Below are 19,054 nucleotides of genomic sequence, written 5' to 3'. Positions count from 1 at the left end.
GTTCTCCAGATCTTCAGCCAGTGGAACCCTGGATGTGTTGAGCGCGTAAAAAAGATCCGTGACTATGCTTTTGTCCACTTCACATCACGGGACGATGCTGTGCAGGCAATGGACAACCTGAATGGCACAGAGATCGAGGGGTCCTGCATCGAGGTGACGCTCGCCAAACCGGTAGATAAAGAGCAGTACTCCCGCCAGAAGGCGTCCAAGGGGGCGGTTCCTGCCACTCCAGAAACCACGCAGCAGAACTACGTTTACCAGTGTGACCCCTACACATTGGCCTACTATGGTTATCCCTACAGCACCCTCATTGGACCCAACAGGGACTACTTTGTGAAAGGTTAGAGTTCATGTTTGCTAAATTCTACATTATTAAAGAAAGCAATGTTATAATGAGAAAGGATCAAAGCAGTTTTTAGGCTTTATGAATATTTCAAATCTGAGAATTGTTAAAAACCAAAGACAAAACCAGTAGATGGACCAATGAATGCTAATCACTTGTGATGATTGAATAAGTGTGGTCTTGGGTGGGAGAAGGACAATCTTATTGACTTTCAACAATCATTGTGTTTTGGTTTTCTCTCCAAAGGAACCCCAATGATACAGAACAATGGTAATCACTCACACCCATATTCCGTCTCATTCCTTCAATGAACAATCAGCTTTCTTGCCATGTGACAAACTTTACATTCTAACACCATTCTTTTTTTCTGCTGTGCTGTCACCTCACATTTCAAGCTAGGTTGTTAAAGGGTCTCTCTACAGAGCCATATTTGTTTTAGAGTATTGTATAATGCTGTAAATTTACAAAATTGCAATAATTTGAGAGAGTCAAAGTTGTACTTGGACTCAAGGCTAAACTTGGAGAAACGGTCTAGTTGCAAGTATCTTCCACAACAGAAAAAAACGTTCAAATTAAAGAAGTTCTAAGTCTAAGGCCGAATTTGAATTCTTCCCCTACCTCTATGGCTTCTCTCCATCCCTACATTTAGCCCTCAAAACAGAGAGATATGGAAAAATCGTGTCGTCAAATTTAGACGTTACTCCCAGTCGATGACATCATCAAAAGTTGCCGCTCAGCTAAGTTTGCGCGGAGCTGCTAGCGCTCGGAAATACGTAACATCAATTTTATAACTATAAAAAGGTCATGCAAAAACAAAAAGTCATTATTTACATCTAAATGTAAACCTCTGTGCTTCAGAGCACACCCACGTGAAGAAAAGAGCTTCTCCTCCGGGACGTGATTCGCCCTACCGGCGGAAGGATACAGAACTTGAAGCCCCTTCCCCCTACCCTTAAAAAAACTATTTCGAACACCTCTTTCCTTCAAATACCCCTTTAATTGGAGGGGTAGGGAGAAGCCAGAAGGGTAGGGGAAGAATTCGTATTTGGCCTAAGTCTTGCTAACGTTCAAAAGTTACCCAAGTTCTAAACCACAGCTGTCGTCATGTAACTTTAATTGTATTTTAAGCAGGTACTGTGAGAGGTCGTGGCCGTGCCGCTGCAGGTAATCGTACCCCTGGACCGCGAGGGTCATACCTTGGGGGTTACTCTGCCGGTCGTGGCATCTACAGCCGCTATCACGAGGGCAAGACCAAGCAGCCCGAAAAGCCCTATGAGCTGGTGAACAGTCTGGAGCTTGCTGCCTCCGTCAACCCAGTTGGCATCAAACCTGGCACAAGTCAGTGAGATAGACGTACCCGTCCGTGTCCAAAGCCTGCACTCTCCTGTGTGGTTTGAGGCAGCGTCATAGCTGTTGCTAGATGGTCATGCGCAAAAAGACTTTATCTAGATAATACAAGTTTCAAATACAAAAAAAAATGTTTTACATTTCTTGTCTTTTCCATCATGACCGGAAAGCAATTGCTTCATTTCATTTCTCTATCTTTCCTTTTTCTGCCCCATCAGAAATTTTGCCTTTTCTGAGAAACAGTGCTGTGTTGAAAAAACAAAAACAGACACGAGGAACTGGATTGGACAGTGCCAGTAAAACATATTTGTCTCTTTAAAGATAACTGGAAGGATTCTGTAAATATGTGTCATCTTGTCACATGATGGATTTTCCCAGAGGGCATTTCATTTCCTAGAAGGAATATTTGGCACTCATATTACTCTATTAGAGTTTCTGGCACCTGAAACGCAGTTTTGGATGCACAGCACTGTTACCTCTAAATGTAACGATGGGTGTTCACAATTTCACCAACTTTAACCTCAGGAAGATCTGAACCAGTAGAGCAACCAGCTGTCCAAATTCCTCTCTACATGGATGAAGTTCTTCTGCTCTCCTGAGCTTCTACAATCACTGTCATAGATGGAACTGAAATCCAAATCATCTCAGCTTTGTCTGTTTAGATTTTTAGCCACTGGACCTTAAAAAGTTGATCTAGGATATGTTTCATTGCTCTTTTGAGAAGCTTCTCCAATTCTAAATCCGGATGGGGAATTTTGATGTTAACTCAAAGTGACATCAACGTATCTGAACCAATACGTAAACTGGGGATCATTCATTCAGATGTCCAGCAGATCAACCTTTTAAAGTCCTTGAAGAACACAATCCTGCCATCTTAACTGTAGTCTAATCAAATGAGGAATAATGCCTGTGTTGATTAGCTTTTCAACATACATTAAGAATTTTTTTTTTTTTACTTTTATTCTGCCAGTAAGCAGCGCTGTGGCAAATGACTGTAAAAATTCAAGAAGATTTCTATTTTTTATTTTCTTTTTAAACTGTTGAGATGTTTTCACAAAAAAGACAGTTTCAAAATGAAAACTAAAAGAAAAAAACAACTTCATTCCCAAATGAACACACAGGCATTATTCCCCAATCAAATCCATCTATTTCTGAAGACTAACCGAGCGAATGCCCACTCTGGACAGTCTGCTAGTCCAATGCAGGGTCCCAATCAACTCAACTTTATAAAAGATAATAGATTGCTTTTTGTTTGTCTTTCATCGTACATTCAACAATACATTATTGCTGTTGTCATTTGTTCCTGATTGCAGGTTTAGTTTTAATTTTTTGGTTGATTCAACTTCAAGTTCCTTTTTCAAGAATGGAGTAATGACATTCTGGAGATTGATTTCATAGTCTGTATCTGTGAGGAATGAAACAATCCAACTGATTGGAAGAGTTGTGTGTCTCTGAAACAGTTAGTTATATTCTGTGTGTATGTGTGTGTGTGTTTGCTGGAGTAAGGGAATAATCCGCCACAGAACACCGTCATAATCCAAATCACGCCTCAATGCCAGTTTGTGTAACTCACTTACTGGAAATGGAGATTTCCCTCATGTTTAGGATGCCCCATTGTATTTTAATTCATGTATTTTTAGTATTTAACATTCTATTCAGAGACTGCTTTCAAATCGTAGCATGCCTGTGTGTGTCCCCCGTCTCCTGCTTCTACTGCACTACACTCTGTCATTGGGGCTCCAACTCTGTTATCCAGGCTTTTATTTTTGAATTATTTCTTTGTGTAGTGGCTTTGCCAGCTCTGGGTGCACAGTACCCAGTGTTCAGCGCCACTCCTGCGCCCAAACTGATTGAGGACGGGAAGGTGCACACAGTGGAGCATCTCATCAACCCTTTGACCATCCAACACCCCGAACACACCACTGCCACCGCTGCCGCCACAGTCCTGCCTGCAGTGTCCACTCCTCCTCCATTCCAGGTGTGTCTCAGAAACCATCAGCAGTTGAGTTAATATAAATGATGTAACTCACTCAAATAGCTTATTTAATAACTTAAACCAAGTCAGATTTTTAATGACCCAATCTTGTGTATGTTTTTAATGTATTTTTGTGCCATTTTACTCATGATGGGAAACATATGTAAAAAAATTGAGCTCACAAAAGAAAATTTTCCTTATTAAAATTGTTGAAGCAGACGAAAAAATATAGTTTGAAGAAAGCTTGTAGGTATGATGTAGGAGCCACAACATGCTCCATTTGGATGCATCCATTTGTAGACAAACAGATTAATGTAGTCTGTTTTTCTTATATGAGCTGACATCTAATTCAACTGTACAACTGGACAGCTCCAAAATTGGTCGCCATTTTTGTTGCATAGGTAATGTTAGATTGGGGGGTGTGAGGGGGTGTAAGTTAGAGGGGAGGTGTCTAAACAGATGGATGACGGGAAGTTGGGGCGGGCTTAATCTGCACCAAATGTCCCAACCACAACTCAGAGGCTATTTTCTAATGAACTACTGCTGCTCTGCAGAAACTATGTTCTAGAAAATGAAAAAGTTTTTTCAAATTTTGGCTAAAAACAGCATAATAATAATTTAAAGATTACTGGGAACACTTAGAAAATAGATAAAAAGACAATCAAGTGGGACTGCAAGGAAGAACTTCATACTTTCATAGTCTTCGGTGAAGATTTACTCTCCATAGTACTTCTCATATTTAACCGTCTGCCTATTTCAGTCTCTGTGTGTCATAGTAACCATTCTTCTTTTTTTTATCCACACTGACCCAGGGTCGTCCCATCACTCCTGTCTATGCCATGGCCCACAATGTTCAGCGCATCCCCACGGCTGCCGGCCTGTACGGACCGGGCTACGTCCCCATCACAAACTACACGGCCAACACGGCTGCTCTGGCTGCCCTGCAGAAAAACGCAGCCATGACCGCCGCTGCATACGGAAGTTACGCCGGCTACGCCGTGCCGCAGCCCTTCCCCGCGGCCGCCTTTCAGCTGCCCATCCACGACGTCTACCAGACATACTGACCCCGACCAAGAAACCCCAGGGTGTGACTGAACGACATCGCAACAGTGCCTGTTCCTTGAAACATCTCTCTGGACTCGAGCTCTGAAGGAATTTGGTAGGAGCAAAGAAGTGACAAACCAGACTTCTCCCTCTCTCGTCTCCATGAACCCTGAAAGGTGTCTGCGGGGTTAGATAGAACGGTTTTGCAGTGAATATATCCTTACAAAATCCTCTTCTCCAAACAATAGCATAACTCCACCATTTTGTTGGGAACACTGAAGGTACATTTAAGTATTTATGACGAGAAGATACGTATTTAAGAGTTTGTTCTATGTAGGTCTCTCATTTATTTGTATTAGTTTTTATTCCAAAACAGACCTTTACACTGCCTTTTAAAGTGTAAGAACGAGAAGACAAAAACACAGAAAGATAGAAACAATCGGAAGGACGTAAAACAAAGCAGGAACTACTGATAAGACGATGCTACTAACTTTGGAAATATTCATGTTTTGTAGTTGTTTTTGTATTCATTTGTGGTATGTTAGCCAGTTTTGCGTGCTGTAGGGGATTCTGTCCGTCCATGTTGGTTGAATGTTTATACTTATTTTCACTTAGCTTCAGCAGTTTTTTGGTTTTCTTAAATGAAGGTTTTAGGTGTTTTTTTCTCAACTTTAACTAGTTTTTTTGGCCTATATTGTTGGTTTATTTTGTTGATAGCTTGTTATGACAGAATCCACGAGAGCTTAAAAGATATATATATATATAAATATATATATGAAACATGTACACTAGCTGTATTTTTAGAAACCAACCACTCCTGGAAGGCTTAAGGAGGTGTCCCCCTGGCTTTAGAGCTGACCTGATAGGGGACCAATAGACTGAATTGTTTGTTTTTATCTTTTTTTTAAGTTTCTTTGTCGTTTTAATTGGATTCCCTCTCGAGAGGTGAACAAACATAGACAGAAGGTTGGAGGTATTTTCTGTGTGGGCTAGGGGGCGCCATCGCTGGAGCAGCTTCCATGTTTTCCAGTGCTAAACATCCTTTTTACCACACTCCAGGCTGATGACCCTGACTTACAAACTCCTTTGTGTCTTGACTTAAGTGCCAATCGCCGTACTCTGTGCCTGCGTAGAAGTGAAGACTTCCATTAGTGCCCTAGGATTTACACACAATAACCTTAACTTTTAGGATTTGTGCTGAGAACAAAAGTCTCACATGTCCGAATTCCTTCCCTACTCACTAAGTGCACTATTTAGTGTGTTTGCCAATTTATAGTGCTGTTCGAATCTAAAATTCCAAAATCAAGTGCCCTAGAAATTTCCCAGAAGTCTTTGCCTAAAAACAGTGTTTTTTTCTTATTGTCAAAATGCAGCACAAACAAAAAATAATACAAGACATTCCAAATAATGAGCCAATTCTGACAATTATAAAATAATGAACTTTAATTTGACAGGGGGTAACAAATGACAGGGGAGAGAAAGAGATAAAAAAAAGATAAAAATAACTAAATAATTAATAAAAAGACCAAGCTTCCACTGTCTTAAGAGCTTTCTTATTCGTACAGGTTTCAATATTCTTAATATATTCTTAGATTTATGAATGTAATATCTAGCTCTAATTTTTAATAAATTAATCAAACATATTTATTCAGAATTAACCTTTTCTGCAAAAAAACAGTGCATCGATGTTAACTGCATTGACTAATATGCAACACAAAGCATTGCGTTTGAACAATTTTTGAGCCCAAAAATCTGTTTAAATGTAATTTTTTAACACAAAATATCCATTTTCATCATCAGAACACAGCAGATTCATAAGTAGACGTAAAATATTCATATCGATTCGATTTTTGCTTTGCAAAATCGGTGACGCCATATCTGTCATTTAGGAAAAAACAGTATTGAGCATGATGTCTGAGTTGCTTTTAAAATCCCGGGCACTATATAGTTTTTTAGTAGCTAGGGTTTAGGGTGGGAATTCGGACATTTTGAAATTTCTTCAGTTCAGTAAAATGTTCAGTTTGAAAAACAAAAAATATTAAATGTTTGCTTTCAAAATCTTTTTTTTTTAAGAATTGAAGAATTTTTTTATTTCAAATTTGCAAGTTTTTGTTCTCAACAATAACTTCATAAACTTTTAGTATTACTGTGCCATTATGAAACCTTTTTTTTTTTTGGCAGTCAGGTGAAATGATGGCTGCCTCCCTCCACAGCAGTAACACTCCATAAGCTCATTTCTCATCTATTACGTCATATTCTGCTCGACCGAGGTGCACTTATTTATAACTGGAAAGAAGTCATCACTTTCAAATAAACATTTTTTTAATATATGTATAAAAAGCTGAATCTGAAAATGTGTTGACATCTATGACTGTTTTCAGTGTTTTTATGTGACCGTTGGAAACTCTTAATGGATGAAAAAAGCTCCTGAATATTTTCCCTGCACTTGTTAAAACTGCCCTGTTCTTTTTTTTTTAAATAATGTGTTAAATTGGCGTTCAGTAATATCTCATTTTGAAATATGCATCAACTCAACCATACAACCAGTACAAAAAAACAAAAAACAAAACGCCAATTATTTATTTTTTTCCCAATTGAGCAATGTTTGAAGTTTTCTTCTCTCCTTGGTCTGATTTAGTGATTGGTCCGACAATTTGAAACGAGTGTATTGACATTTAATGTGTCTCATCTGTTGTGTGTTCCTCCATCTCATACTGGATTTTACTGCTGCATTATGATGACAACAAGTCAGGATATATATTTAATATATGCATTTGTTGTGTATGAAGTGAGAAGAAAAAGGTATAATATATTCAAAACTTCTTTTCTTTATTTACAACATAAGTAGGGATAAAAAATCCACAGTAATAACAGTAGAAAAATATGTTTTTTTGTTCTTATTTTTGCCAAAATGTCTGACAGCCTTAGACGATAAGGTTAACCTTGCTTTTTTTTTTATTATCTGTAATATACTTGGTGTTAAGAGTGGGAACACAAAGAATCCTCGTGTTCAGCTAAATTTTAGCAGCTTCAGCAAAGATTAAAGCTGGCCCACTGAGGTGTTACAACCTGCTGGTACTTTGAACTGGTGGTGTTGCAACTCTGCGTGTTAGTCGTGTCTTAACTACTGACAGACTGAAGTCATATTTGTTAAAAGGCATCAAAAAACAAAAGTGTCCTTTCTATACTGCCTTCCACTCTAAAACGCCTGCTGTACTTTTTTTTTGTATCTGCATTTCATCACACTACAGTGGAGGATAAACGGCGTGCATCGATGAAGTTTTTCATTGAGGCGTTATCATTTAAACTCTTCCTAGAGTGTGTGCCTTATTGCCAACACGTTGCCTTTGCTGTACTGTTGTAGAGCTATGCAAACTGTTTTTTTTCTAACTACAGGTTTGTTTAAAAAAAAGAAATAAACAGCCTCATTCCCTTTTATTGTGCATTATTATATTTATAGTGAAAAAGTAAGCAAATAAAGTGTTTTTGAAAAGATGCAGAAGCTGTCGTGGTTCATCATTTTCTTCATCACTTTTTATTAAATGAGGCCTCACATTTGGATTGAGGGACCGAAGGTGAAAGGTCACAGTGAAGCTCTGGGTATGAAGGAGTTGGACAATGTTTCATCAAGTGCTGAACTTTCCTCCATATGCAAGCTGAACCCAAGCGACAGTTTCAGGCTGGATTTCATAATTTCAATAGTTATCATCACTACCTTTTACCCAAACTGTTTTACTTTTTAGCATTTATCAAGCAGGAAACTTATTTTATTCCTAAGTAAATGTCTGTAAGATTATTAAAATCATTATTTAGTTATCCACCAGGGTTCACATTTCAATGTATATTTAATTTGCAATATCTCATACACAAGTATGAAATTTTTAATATTAAACTGCAAATTATTTTAGGTTACATACATATCAGAATACAATCTGATATCTAAAAAAAGACAAAATGAATTTCCACACGGATAAAACACTAGTGGGAGACCAATTAGGTTAATTGTTAACCATTCAGTGCTTAAATAAAGATAAGCAAAGTCCTTGAATTGCAGAGAAACACGCTGCTCCACAAAAATGTAGTAATCTTATTAAACGAATAAACAATACTTTTAAAAATAGCATGTTATAAGCAACTAGTCCTCTTTATTCTCAAATTGTGCTTTAGAAACAAAATCGTCATGTTTAATATGCCTTTTTATTGAATGGGGAGGTTGATTTTGTCAAATTTAGTGTAACATAAAAATAACATTTGATTTTGTATAAAAATAAAATTGCTTTTATTAATAAATTGTCTCTATAAAAAATAACTTCTAGTTGAGGCTGTTTTTATACATTTATTTCTTAAAAATATATATATATAAAGTTTTTCTAAGAATTTCAATTATTCAAGCCTTTGTTTTCATTTGTCGCCATCTAGTGGTAAATATATGAAGCTACAGCAGTGTGCTGCAGTTGTGATCGATGCGGGATCTCAATGGGCGCCATGTTGGGAATTATAGCTATAAAATAAAACGCATTCAAACGTTTGTTTCAATTGTCTGACCTCTGACTATCGTGTAAAACCTTAAAAAGCGCATAAAAACAACCCTCGCCGTCAACCAGTGATCTTGGATAACATAGAATCTACATATGACTACGTTTCCCATGATGCATCGACGTCGTCTATGAACCCCTCTCCTATGTACACAGTACGTACTACTGCTGACCTAACTGCGCAAGCCGTAGTAGATTTGTAAACACACTTGCTGAACTTGCCCTTTGGTTACGGGGCGCAGAGGGAAATCCACTTGATTTATGTATCTGCTAAAACGCGCTGCCGCTCTTGAACATACCCTCGGTTTATATTTGGCTTAAAGGAGACGCAACAAAGCGCACAAAATGGTTGTGCTGTAGGCCCGGACGAATAAGTACGATTACTATGGCTTTAAGAACAAGAAAATAGTGTCTGCTTCTTTAAAATTATAACACTTTATTGCTGAATAGGTAATTAAAGAAACTTAGAAGTTTCTAATTAATTATTACTTGTGTTTAATTTGCGAAGAACTCAACAGAAAAATGCATCACTGTTGTTTTTGGGCCGCTTGTCGTCAAACCGTCTTTAAAGCAGATGTAGTCATTTTTTCATCACTTTGCGTTTAAACCTGCTCGACTTAAAGAGTATCCCGAGGCGGGCCGCGCTGCCCTCACTGTGATGGAACCAGCGAGCGACCGAGATGGGGATGTAAATAATGGTGATAAGCCAGCCGAGGACAAGGCCTCAGAGAAGACCCCGGCGAACAGTACGCCCGGTGCCCCGCGGAGGGCGCTTAGGGAGCGGGGAGCGGGCCGACCGAGGTCCGGAGCCTCTGCTGCTGCAGCAGAAGTGAACGGAGCCGCTTCGAGCCCCCTGACCTCAGGGCGGGTGTTGAGGGACAGGTCGACACGAGCTGTACCGGCCTGGCTGAAGGACTCCAGAAGTGACGACGACGACGAAGAAGAAGCGGCTCCAGAGAGCGGAGCGGCAAAGCGGAGGAAAGTTTCCAACTCGAGGAGGAAGAAAATTTCTGACTCCGCGAGTGCGGTGGAGGCTGAGGAGGATGTTCCAGCAGACATCCTTCAAGGCGCAGAGTAAGCCTAAATTTAGCAACCATTATGAGTAAAAACAGTTAAAAACGTCCAGTGTGTGGCAGGCAGTGGGGTCGGCTCCTGTTAAAAAGCACGCCTTCAGCATGGCTCGTCCCCTTTCTGCCTCCTGCATGGGTGGAGTAAACCTTTACCTGTCTGTGAAGATGCTGACACGTTTCCTTAAGTGGATCAACTTCAGTTGTGGTCACTTCATTAATTAACTCAATGTAACTCTTATTTTCCATCTGCAGGTCAGAGGACCCCAAGAAAAAAACAGCAGATGGACAAGGTTATTCAAGATGTTTTCATTCATCCACACCAGGTTAAAGCACAGCTGGTGCTTGAATCCCGTTCAAACATTTTTTCTTCTTCTTTCTAGCTCTTCCCTCCAGACGCCCCTCAGCCCAAACCGGCTCTGCCAAGCCTCCAGCTGGCAGGACGGCCCGGGGGCTCGCCAAGCCTGTGTGTAAGACCGAACCTGGAATGGAGAATCCAGCAGGTAAGCAGCTCGCTGGCCGTCAGCTGCTGCTTTCCCTAGATTATGTCGAGTTTTCAGCTGATCACCTTGTGATGTCCGTCTCTATCATGCAGTGGTGGAAGGAGAGAAAAACGACAAGGAGAAGAGTGACGCGTAAGTGTGTGTTTTTGACCCTTGAGAAAAAACTGTGCAACCATCATTGCCGGCATATCGGTTGGGAAGAAGTTGTACGGTGCATCCTAATTTTACCCACAAATAAAATAAATTCTACCCAATCATTTTCTTAACCTGTTGTGTCCCTTTTTGGGGTCACGGGGTTGCCAGAGCCTAACCTGGATACTGTTGGGCAAAGGCAGAGTACACCCTAAACATGTCACCAGCCTGTCACAGGGCAGACCTAGATTCAGAAAATCTAGTTTGGGCCTTCCTTTTTGTGGAGGGACAGAATAAGAGGCTAATAAAGTTCAAAATCAGTTTATGAATGATGGGTGCTGTGGCCGCTAAAGCTGCAAGAATGCTTGTAAGTGGCAAGTGGAATAAAAAGACGATTTGGGTACCCTGCATTAAAAAAAACAGGGTTGTAATCTTCCAAATTGCTTCCTGTAACTTCTCCCTACCCCTACATTTATCCCTTCAAGCAGAGAGAGATGGAAAAAATGTTTCAAATTCTGACATTACTACCACTTGATGACGTCATCTAAATTATACTACGGTCACGAATCCTTAAATGTCACCAACATTATCCTCTCACAAAACAGATCCTCAGCTGTTTCCTCCCTTCAGAAGTTATTCTATGCATTCTTTCAGTGCAGTCTTTTATTGTTTTAATCTGCTAAATGTACACAACTGCTTTGTTAATGTGAGGAGAACACTTTTCCATATGGTATACATGTGGGTAACAAATCGATTATTCTTCACGCAGCGAAAGAAAGAAAGAGGTTGAGAAGGACGCCGCCACTGAGCCAGCGCAGGTCGACGAAGAGCCTCTGTTCCAGGATGACCCGAATGATCTCAACTACCAACCACCAGCTCAGAGGTACTCACACCGCACACACGCCGGCGGTCACCGGCTGATGGTGGGAAAAAAAGAAAAAGAATTGATAAAGTACAAAACGCTTCTGTCATTTAGCAGTCTAGAGGAGGACGAGGCTCTGAGCTCTGATGAAGATCTGGCCTTCAGAGACGACCTGAACGATCAGAGTTATGATCCCAGGGATGAAAGGTTTGTGTCAGTTAAAAAAAAAGAGGTAGTTTTTATAATAAACTGATTTTTCTTCCTCTTTTCTCATTCTTGAATCGGTACAAGGGTCAGATTTTTCTCTTTCGTTACATTTTTTCAGGGATGCCCCCAAACCAAAGCGCAGAGCTCCTCTGAGAAACAAGGAGAAGAAGGAAAAAGACAAAGCGCCTAAGAAAGAAGAAGAGGTTGATGAGATTAAAGTAGAAAGTTCAGAGAATGTTGAAATCGTGCAAGAGGAAGTAAAGATGGAGGAGGAAGTTACAGATGATCCAGATGGACCCAGGAAGTACGTTTATTTGGCAGCAGGTTTTCACGTAGAAAAGCATAAATCAGACTGATTATCACATGTCGAAACTACTGCACTTTGGTCACATAAATTTACTGGGATATAGTGAAGGTTAAGTGCATGGCATTTCTTTTTGAGTTACATCTAAGAATTTTTTAGGGTGTTAGTGACTGTAAAACACATTTTTAACACAACTTCCCCTCCTCACCTTTTAGAAGAGGTCGTCGGAAAAAAGACGACAAAACTCCACGGCTGCCGAAGAGAAGGTGAGAGTGAAATCCCAAAATATTCTTAGATCCTACAAACCATCACACTGGCACTAAAAGAAAAAAAAATAATAAAAGGATTGAGGTTGAATACATATTAAGATGCACTGCGATTTGTCTGTTCCTAATTCACAGCAATTTGCATAAAAAAATACTTAGAAATGCAGTTTTGAGCTAAATTTTCTTTATATGTGTCCTCCATTATCAGGAAATTGCTTCAATAATATGTGAAAAACACAATTTTCATTTAAGTGGATCTTTAAAGCAGAAATATTTAAAAAGTTGTTTATGCAAACTCGAGGGAACATCTTGACATTTGGTGTGTTTCTGTGCTCGGATCCTTGCAGGAAGAAGCCGCCGGTGCAGTATGTGCGCTGTGAGATGGAAGGATGTGGGACCGTGTTGGCTCATCCTCGATACCTCCAGGTCGGTCTCACTGATCAATAGTGTCCAATCAGGATTCAGTCGTCTTTTCTTTTATATTTAATTATCTTAATAGAAACACATCAGTTCAATAAATCCATTTATTTGCTTTTGCTAGAAAAAAACTACAAGTATGTTTAATTAAATATCTAAAGATGGATTTTTTTTTTTTAATGAAATGTCAACATATTAACCCCCCACACCTCATTTTTTCACACACAGCATCACATAAAGTATCAGCATTTACTCAAGAAGAAGTACGTTTGCCCTCACCCGTCATGCGGGAGGCTCTTCCGCCTGCAGAAGCAGCTGCTGCGCCACGCCAAGCACCACACAGGTATGCACGCTTCATCCACGTTAGCTCTTTGTATTCTATTTTCAATGGTCCGGAGTATAAGTCGCACTTTTGAGAGAAAAACGCAATGCCTCTAAAGAAATCCACCAAGCCCAGTGATGCTGCGTTTACTCCAAACGCCATTCACTTGTTTGTTTTGGACGCTGCTGCTTCTTTTTCTTCTGCTTTGCTGCCAGTAGCAAATACTAAAGCACATTTCTGTGAAGCCAATTTGGGGTCAAAAAGATGTGAAACTCAAATAAAAGTTCAAATTTTAATGTTGAGCTTAAAAAAAATAATAATAGAGTGTCTGAAAGTTTCTGCAATTCTAATATAAACTTAATGGAGCCAAAAGTTTCAAACCTGACATTTTCAGATTCAAAACCAAAAAATAATGAATTGAAACTGACGAAAAGTTTTAATAATTAACAAAAAATACAAATGTTTATATTAGAATTGAAAAAGTTTCAGACACTTTATTATTTATTTATTTTTTTAAACTCAACATTAATATTTTCGCATGAAATTTTCCAAGTATTATATGGGCTCATTTGGTAGTTAGTGGGAAAATAACGAATCCATGAGCCTATTTATGGGTAAAAAAAAAAAAAAATCACAAGTCACTCCTCAGTGTAGGTTGCACCAATGGCCAAACTATGCAATAAATTGTGAATTATTCTCTGAATAATACTCTATATTAAAAAAGTTTTGTTTCTTTTGTTACAGACCAGAGGGACTACATCTGTGAATTCTGTGCTCGTGCCTTCAAAAGCTCCCACAACCTGGCTGTGCATCGCATGATTCACACTGGGGAGAAGCCTCTACAGTGAGTACTTTACTGTCTGCTTTGTTTCTCATGACTTCTTCTGTAAACTCTTTTTTCCCGCGTTTCCTAACAGGTGCGAGATCTGCGGGTTTACGTGTCGCCAGAAGGCCTCTCTGAACTGGCACATGAAGAAGCACGACGCCGACGCCACCTATCGGTTCTCTTGCCCTATTTGTGGCAAGAAGTTTGAGAAGAAGGACTGCGTCGTGGCTCACAAGGCCAAAAGCCACCCAGAGGTTTTAATCGCTGAGGCGCTGGCGGCAAATGCCGGCGCCCTCATCACAACCCCTGCCTCGCTGCTCGATCTGCCGGGAAACCCCATGCAAGGAGAAGTCCCAGGCGTTGATGCTGCTGCAAGTGGTGCGGTGGACCAGTTGGGTCAGGACGTTGCTCAGATATCCCAGATGAGTCACGTGGCCCAGCAAGTGAGCCACCAGGTGGTTTTACTGGGTCAAGACCAGAGCCTTCATACCATGCAGGTGCCAGTGACTATTGCCCTGTCCCCCATCGATCCCCCGTCGCCCGCCGACGACCAGCAGCAGACACATCTCCAGCTGCAGATGCCCGTCCAGTTTGTCCAGACTGCTCCCCAGCAGCAGCAGCAGCAGCAGCTGACCCTCCACTCCGGCTCTGTGGTGACGCAGCACCAGGCTCAGCTGCACCCGCTGCAGCCGTACTCGCCCGAACAGCAGAGCGCCGGGCAGACCCAGATCCTACAGATGACCTTCCAGCCCGTCAGCCAGTCCCAGACCCACATCCAGCAGATCCCCATCCTGGCTTCTTCGCCGCAGCTTCAAACCCTTCAGACCGCCGCTCCCAGCCCGCCTCTGCTCTCAGCGTCCCAGAGTCAGGCGTCCACGAGCGACGGCGGCTACATCCTGGACGCCTCTTCGGCGTGCGCCTCCCACCAGCCGACAGACATTGTGGGAGAAAACAGCGTGGTGTGGGAGCAGACGGGAGAGAGTGAAGTTCTGTCTGACGGGACAGAAGGAGACGTGCAGCAGGTCCTCATTTAACAGGGACTGTACTGTAATGCCACCTCCAAGGTAACTGTAGGTTCACTATTATATAATGTACTGTTCACACTGGTAGCATTTTAGAATATCTGTATCAGGGAAAGGTCTGTTTGTGTATGCCTTTGTAAATAACAGTCCTGTAACTAGCCGTTAACGTCTGTGTATAATGATTTTATGTGGCAGTGATGCAATACGATTGAGGATTAGGCATGGAAGCATCAAAACTTGGCATCAAAGTGGGAAAAGGTGATTTTATTTATATATATAAAAAACACACACTGGGGGCAGCTTTTTCTTCAATGATGAAGAGAAGGAAAATGGAAATTCAAGACGCCTGTAAGACGAACCGCTAGTGAAACCATGTTGACGTGTTTTTATGTGCAGCTGCTTGTCGTTTGTTGGCTAAAGGGAGGATAACCTTTTCATGATGAGTTATTTCGGAAGCCCTCTCTCACTATTAAGTAGACAAACTAATCATGGACAAACACGTTCAATTGTCAGCAAGCCACTTTCATTGATTTATCAATAATTTATAAACTGTAATGTCATTTGACTGTAATCTCATATTAGTTTCATTCTAGCCTAAGACAAGACACTGTTCATTTAGAAGATGTAAATAAATGTCTTAACACATAAACAAATAGTTTTTATTGATGTAGCAGGTTTAAATCAAAATGTATTTCCCTTCACAACAGGATCAGAATGTGTCCATGTGAGTAAAGTTAATTTATCTTAGTTTATAAGATCTAACATGATTTGACTCCAATAACAGTGTTCATCAGGACGTATTGATCTGCTCTCTGCTCCTCTGTAGATGATACTGTTTCATCGCTTTTTTAGGAGGAATCAAAGTGTTACTCAGTCCAACTCTCTTCTTTTTTGCTGGCTGCTCCTCTTCCTCTTTGAAGTCCAGCCGGGCATTGTGGGATCTTCGGCCTGGAGCCGGAGTTGCATCTGTGGATTCTTCGCTCCCAGGCAGATGGGAGGAACTGGCAGAGGCATTCTGAAGGTCGCTGTCATGAGCGAACTTGCACTTGATTCCAAACCTGCATCTTCCATCCTTTCTGTAGGACACACACATCCTTTTACCTCCGATCTGGGACGGTTTGGCCTGCATTGTGAGGGGGACGTGCTTCTGCAGGGCGATGAGTCTCTGGTCGACCTGAGCCTTGAAGGGGTTTGCAAACACGCTGCAGTCAGAGGATGAGGTCAGGGGTGGAGGGGGTAATTTATTTGGATGATGGGAACCAAATGATGGTGCAGGAAGCGCGGGTTCACACGGTACTGATGATGCTGTTTTAGGATGTGGTGGTGGTGATGAAGCTTCTGGATCTTCATCTTCCGGTTCTGATTCACTGGATGTCAAATCGGACTGAAGTAAGAAGTTGCGACCCTCCTGGACGGCTGTCTTCTCGGCACTTTCTTTAGAGCTTGAGGGCCAAACGTAACAAGTTATCAAAAATATCTATAAAATATTTCCAAGTAATCTAGTGTGAATGTGTGTTCTCACCTCTGTCTGTCGCTGCTCCCTTCTCCCGTCTCCTCGTCGCTGTCAGAGTCGGAGGACACTCCATAGCCAACCAGGGAGTTCATGATGATGCTAAGCTAGCTAGCCCAAAAACTCGATCTCAAAAAAGATTAAACGGTTATTGTAATAAATCGTTCAACCTAGCAACAAAACAACCGGATATATTGATAATAAAATGTGTAAATATTTACGTTAGCTCGACGTGATTATTAGCAAAAGGAGAAAGTTGTTTGGAATATAATCTTTTGCTGCAGCTTTGGGACTATTGCGTTCTAAATACTTGTACTGACACCTACTGGATTGGCATGGTACTACAATAATAATAATAATAGCCTTTTAAAAAAAACTTTATTTATAAACAACATGTACAACAAAAGTATGAAAGCCAAGAAAGAAAAAATACAAATGTATATGGTTCTTATATATAGTCTTAATTTCTTTTTTCTTTTCGACTTTGCTCTTTAGAGGTCATCACAGCAAATCAGCTTCCTTAATCTAACCCTGTCTTCTGCCTATTTTACTCCAGCACCAACTACCTTCTTCGTTCATACATCCATAAAACTCTTGCCTGGCAGCTTAAATTCAAAATTCTACATGATTCGGTTATTTTCTTCTGATTTACATTTAAACACAATTTAGTTTGAAATAAATTTGGTTTTCAAACCTAAATTTATTTTTGCATAGCCAATATTTCATGCAAAAAAGGTGAAACAATAAAAATTAATCTTCTTATATGTAAACAAAATCTGTTTTTGGTCTAAATATACACCAAGAAACATCCTCCAATTTTCTAAGCACAAATTAAACAATTGCGGCAGATTAAATTCAAATGATTGATTTTAAAAAGTGAAAACATCCAAAAACACAAGTAGGCTTATACGTGAACAACAGCTTTTTCTGTCAGATTTGATGCAATGGATACTGTCAGTTAAAGTTTTTTCATTCTGACGTTTTTTAAGGAGTTAAATATATTTACACAGATATGTCTGTTAAAGTAAAATATAATAGTAGTTTGATTTACTATGAAAGTTTTCTTCTTATAGAAAATAAAACCATGTTTTTAAGGTAATCAGCAATGAAATTTAACGTTTTTGTCTGATTTTCCTGGTTTTTGCGTGTTTATCAAGTTTTTTTCAAGCGAACTTCTAATTTGGTGGAGAAAAAATATTGCATTTTTTTGACTAAAATTTAGTTTATATTGCAAGTTTTCTTGATATTAAAGTAAAAGGTTCAAAGGGTAAAGCTGTTCGTTTTTAAGACTAACTTTTGTTTGTCCTTTATAAGTGATCAAATTTAATCAGTTGAAACTTGGAGGAAGTAATTTGGATAAGTCATGTATATTTATAATTGTTTCGCAGTAACATGGGTTTTTACTTTAATGTGGCAATAAAATAATTTATTTTTCCCAAATGATTGCAATTGATTTCCCAAAAATGTAACGAATAAGGAAAAATGTGCTGCTAACAGCACATGGGTTCTGTGAAATAAGTCCTTGCTTTGAACTTCAGGGTGACCTAAAGAGGCTTAACAAACTGATATAAGAAGATGGTTCTGTTCTGTCATAAAAACCTCTAAAACAATGTTGTAAGAAAACCTGTGTCAGAATAAAAAAAAATATTTTTCAACACCACACAATCTCCTGATAAGGCCCTGATATGTCCTCTGTTGTAACTTTTTATTGACTGACACATACTGCAACAATCCAAACTCCCCTTCCAGAGAACAATAAAGCATTGAGGCAGCTGAATTTATGGAAAAAGGCTCACAGGTAATGTAAAAAAGTGAGCTGTTTCAGGAGGTTAGGCACAACACACCCACAGACTTCCAAGATATAGTCTTTGCAAAAGCAATAAACCTGGTAGATGTTCAGCTAAAAGAAGGGACACAGCAGATTCTTCATGAAACATTGCATAAGCTTTCTTTCAGAATAAAGGGAATCCAACTCCTATTTTTCTTAAAAATGTCAAACTTCTGTGATCCTTATCATTTTTTTGAGAAATAAATGTGTTAAAATAGATGAAGAGGCTAAAGATGCAGGCTACCTTTGTAAAGATGGCATCCAAATCAGTCTTAAAACAAATAAAAAAATATTTTAAACAGTTCAATTGCTATTTTTCATCCATTTAAGGTGGAGAATCATTGTATAAAAATAATTAAAAAGCTTTGATGTCATACTAGAATCATAATTTTTTCACTGCAACTTTCAAAACTTAAATAGCCAAGAGGGTGAATTTCTAACAAGCCAATAGGAGCCACAAAGTCTTATTTCCCCTTTTGACAAAATAAGACACTGATTTGTATTTATTTATTATTATTATTATGATAAATATAAATTACTTGTG

At 39.7% G+C, this 19,054-nt stretch overlaps 3 protein-coding genes across 17 annotated transcripts in view; 2 read left to right on the top strand and 1 right to left on the bottom strand.

The window, feature by feature from the left end:
* rbm47 (RNA binding motif protein 47) overlaps positions 1-8,206 on the top strand; it is a 34,677-nt gene extending 26,471 nt beyond the window's left edge. For 9 of the 14 annotated variants that reach the window (XM_024289672.2, XM_024289670.2, XM_024289671.2 and 6 more), the window contains 5 exons: positions 10-340; positions 590-613; positions 1,472-1,681; positions 3,478-3,668; positions 4,478-8,206. In XM_024289672.2, the coding sequence (XP_024145440.1) occupies positions 10-340; positions 590-613; positions 1,472-1,681; positions 3,478-3,668; positions 4,478-4,729 (1,008 nt within the window). In that variant the 3' untranslated portion in view covers positions 4,730-8,206. The remainder of the gene's footprint in view (positions 1-9; positions 341-589; positions 614-1,471; positions 1,682-3,477; positions 3,669-4,477) is intronic. The other 5 variants (XM_024289677.1, XM_024289679.1, XM_024289678.1 and 2 more) reach the window with 5 other exon arrangements.
* A 1,032-nt stretch (positions 8,207-9,238) lies between these two features.
* si:ch211-113e8.10 (E3 ubiquitin-protein ligase ZFP91) lies at positions 9,239-15,821 on the top strand. Of its 2 annotated transcripts, none has more exons than XM_024290038.2 (12): positions 9,239-10,318; positions 10,567-10,604; positions 10,695-10,814; positions 10,907-10,946; positions 11,716-11,829; positions 11,926-12,015; positions 12,134-12,319; positions 12,535-12,585; positions 12,933-13,011; positions 13,231-13,345; positions 14,069-14,168; positions 14,242-15,821. In XM_024290038.2, the coding sequence occupies exons 1-12, from the start codon at positions 9,903-9,905 to the stop codon at positions 15,182-15,184; spliced, it is 2,292 nt and encodes a 763-aa protein (XP_024145806.1). In that variant the 5' UTR covers positions 9,239-9,902; the 3' UTR covers positions 15,185-15,821. The 2 variants fall into 2 exon arrangements, with proteins under 2 accessions (XP_024145806.1, XP_024145805.1); XM_024290037.2 differs by having other exon boundaries at positions 9,240-10,318; positions 11,923-12,015.
* On the bottom strand, positions 15,818-17,020 carry si:ch211-113e8.11. The gene is made up of 3 exons (XM_036212826.1): positions 16,904-17,020; positions 16,695-16,811; positions 15,818-16,614 (listed from the first exon to the last, which is right to left on the bottom strand). The coding sequence occupies exons 2-3, from the start codon at positions 16,775-16,777 to the stop codon at positions 15,963-15,965; spliced, it is 735 nt and encodes a 244-aa protein (XP_036068719.1). The 5' UTR covers positions 16,778-16,811; positions 16,904-17,020; the 3' UTR covers positions 15,818-15,962.
* Between the last annotated feature and the right edge of the window lie 2,034 nt (positions 17,021-19,054).

This window comes from Oryzias melastigma, linkage group LG1, assembly GCF_002922805.2.
Source record: "Oryzias melastigma strain HK-1 linkage group LG1, ASM292280v2, whole genome shotgun sequence".
Taxonomy (NCBI): domain Eukaryota; kingdom Metazoa; phylum Chordata; class Actinopteri; order Beloniformes; family Adrianichthyidae; genus Oryzias; species Oryzias melastigma.
The sequence above is the reverse complement of the archived record's forward strand: the minus strand, read 5'-3'. Positions and strand labels throughout refer to the sequence as shown.

Excerpts from the sequence above, each read along its gene's own strand:
- si:ch211-113e8.10 (XM_024290037.2), top strand. The coding sequence starts at position 9,903 with ATGGAACCAGCGAGCGACCGAGATGGGGATGTAAATAATGGTGATAAG. Across the intron at positions 12,320-12,534 it reads GATCCAGATGGACCCAGGAA|AAGAGGTCGTCGGAAAAAAG; the intron begins GTACGTTTATTT and ends CTCACCTTTTAG. Across the intron at positions 13,012-13,230 it reads CTCATCCTCGATACCTCCAG|CATCACATAAAGTATCAGCA; the intron begins GTCGGTCTCACT and ends TTTCACACACAG.
- si:ch211-113e8.11 (XM_036212826.1), bottom strand. The coding sequence starts at position 16,777 with ATGAACTCCCTGGTTGGCTATGGAGTGTCCTCCGACTCTGACAGCGAC. Across the intron at positions 16,615-16,694 it reads GGGAGCAGCGACAGACAGAG|CTCTAAAGAAAGTGCCGAGA; the intron begins GTGAGAACACAC and ends TTGGCCCTCAAG.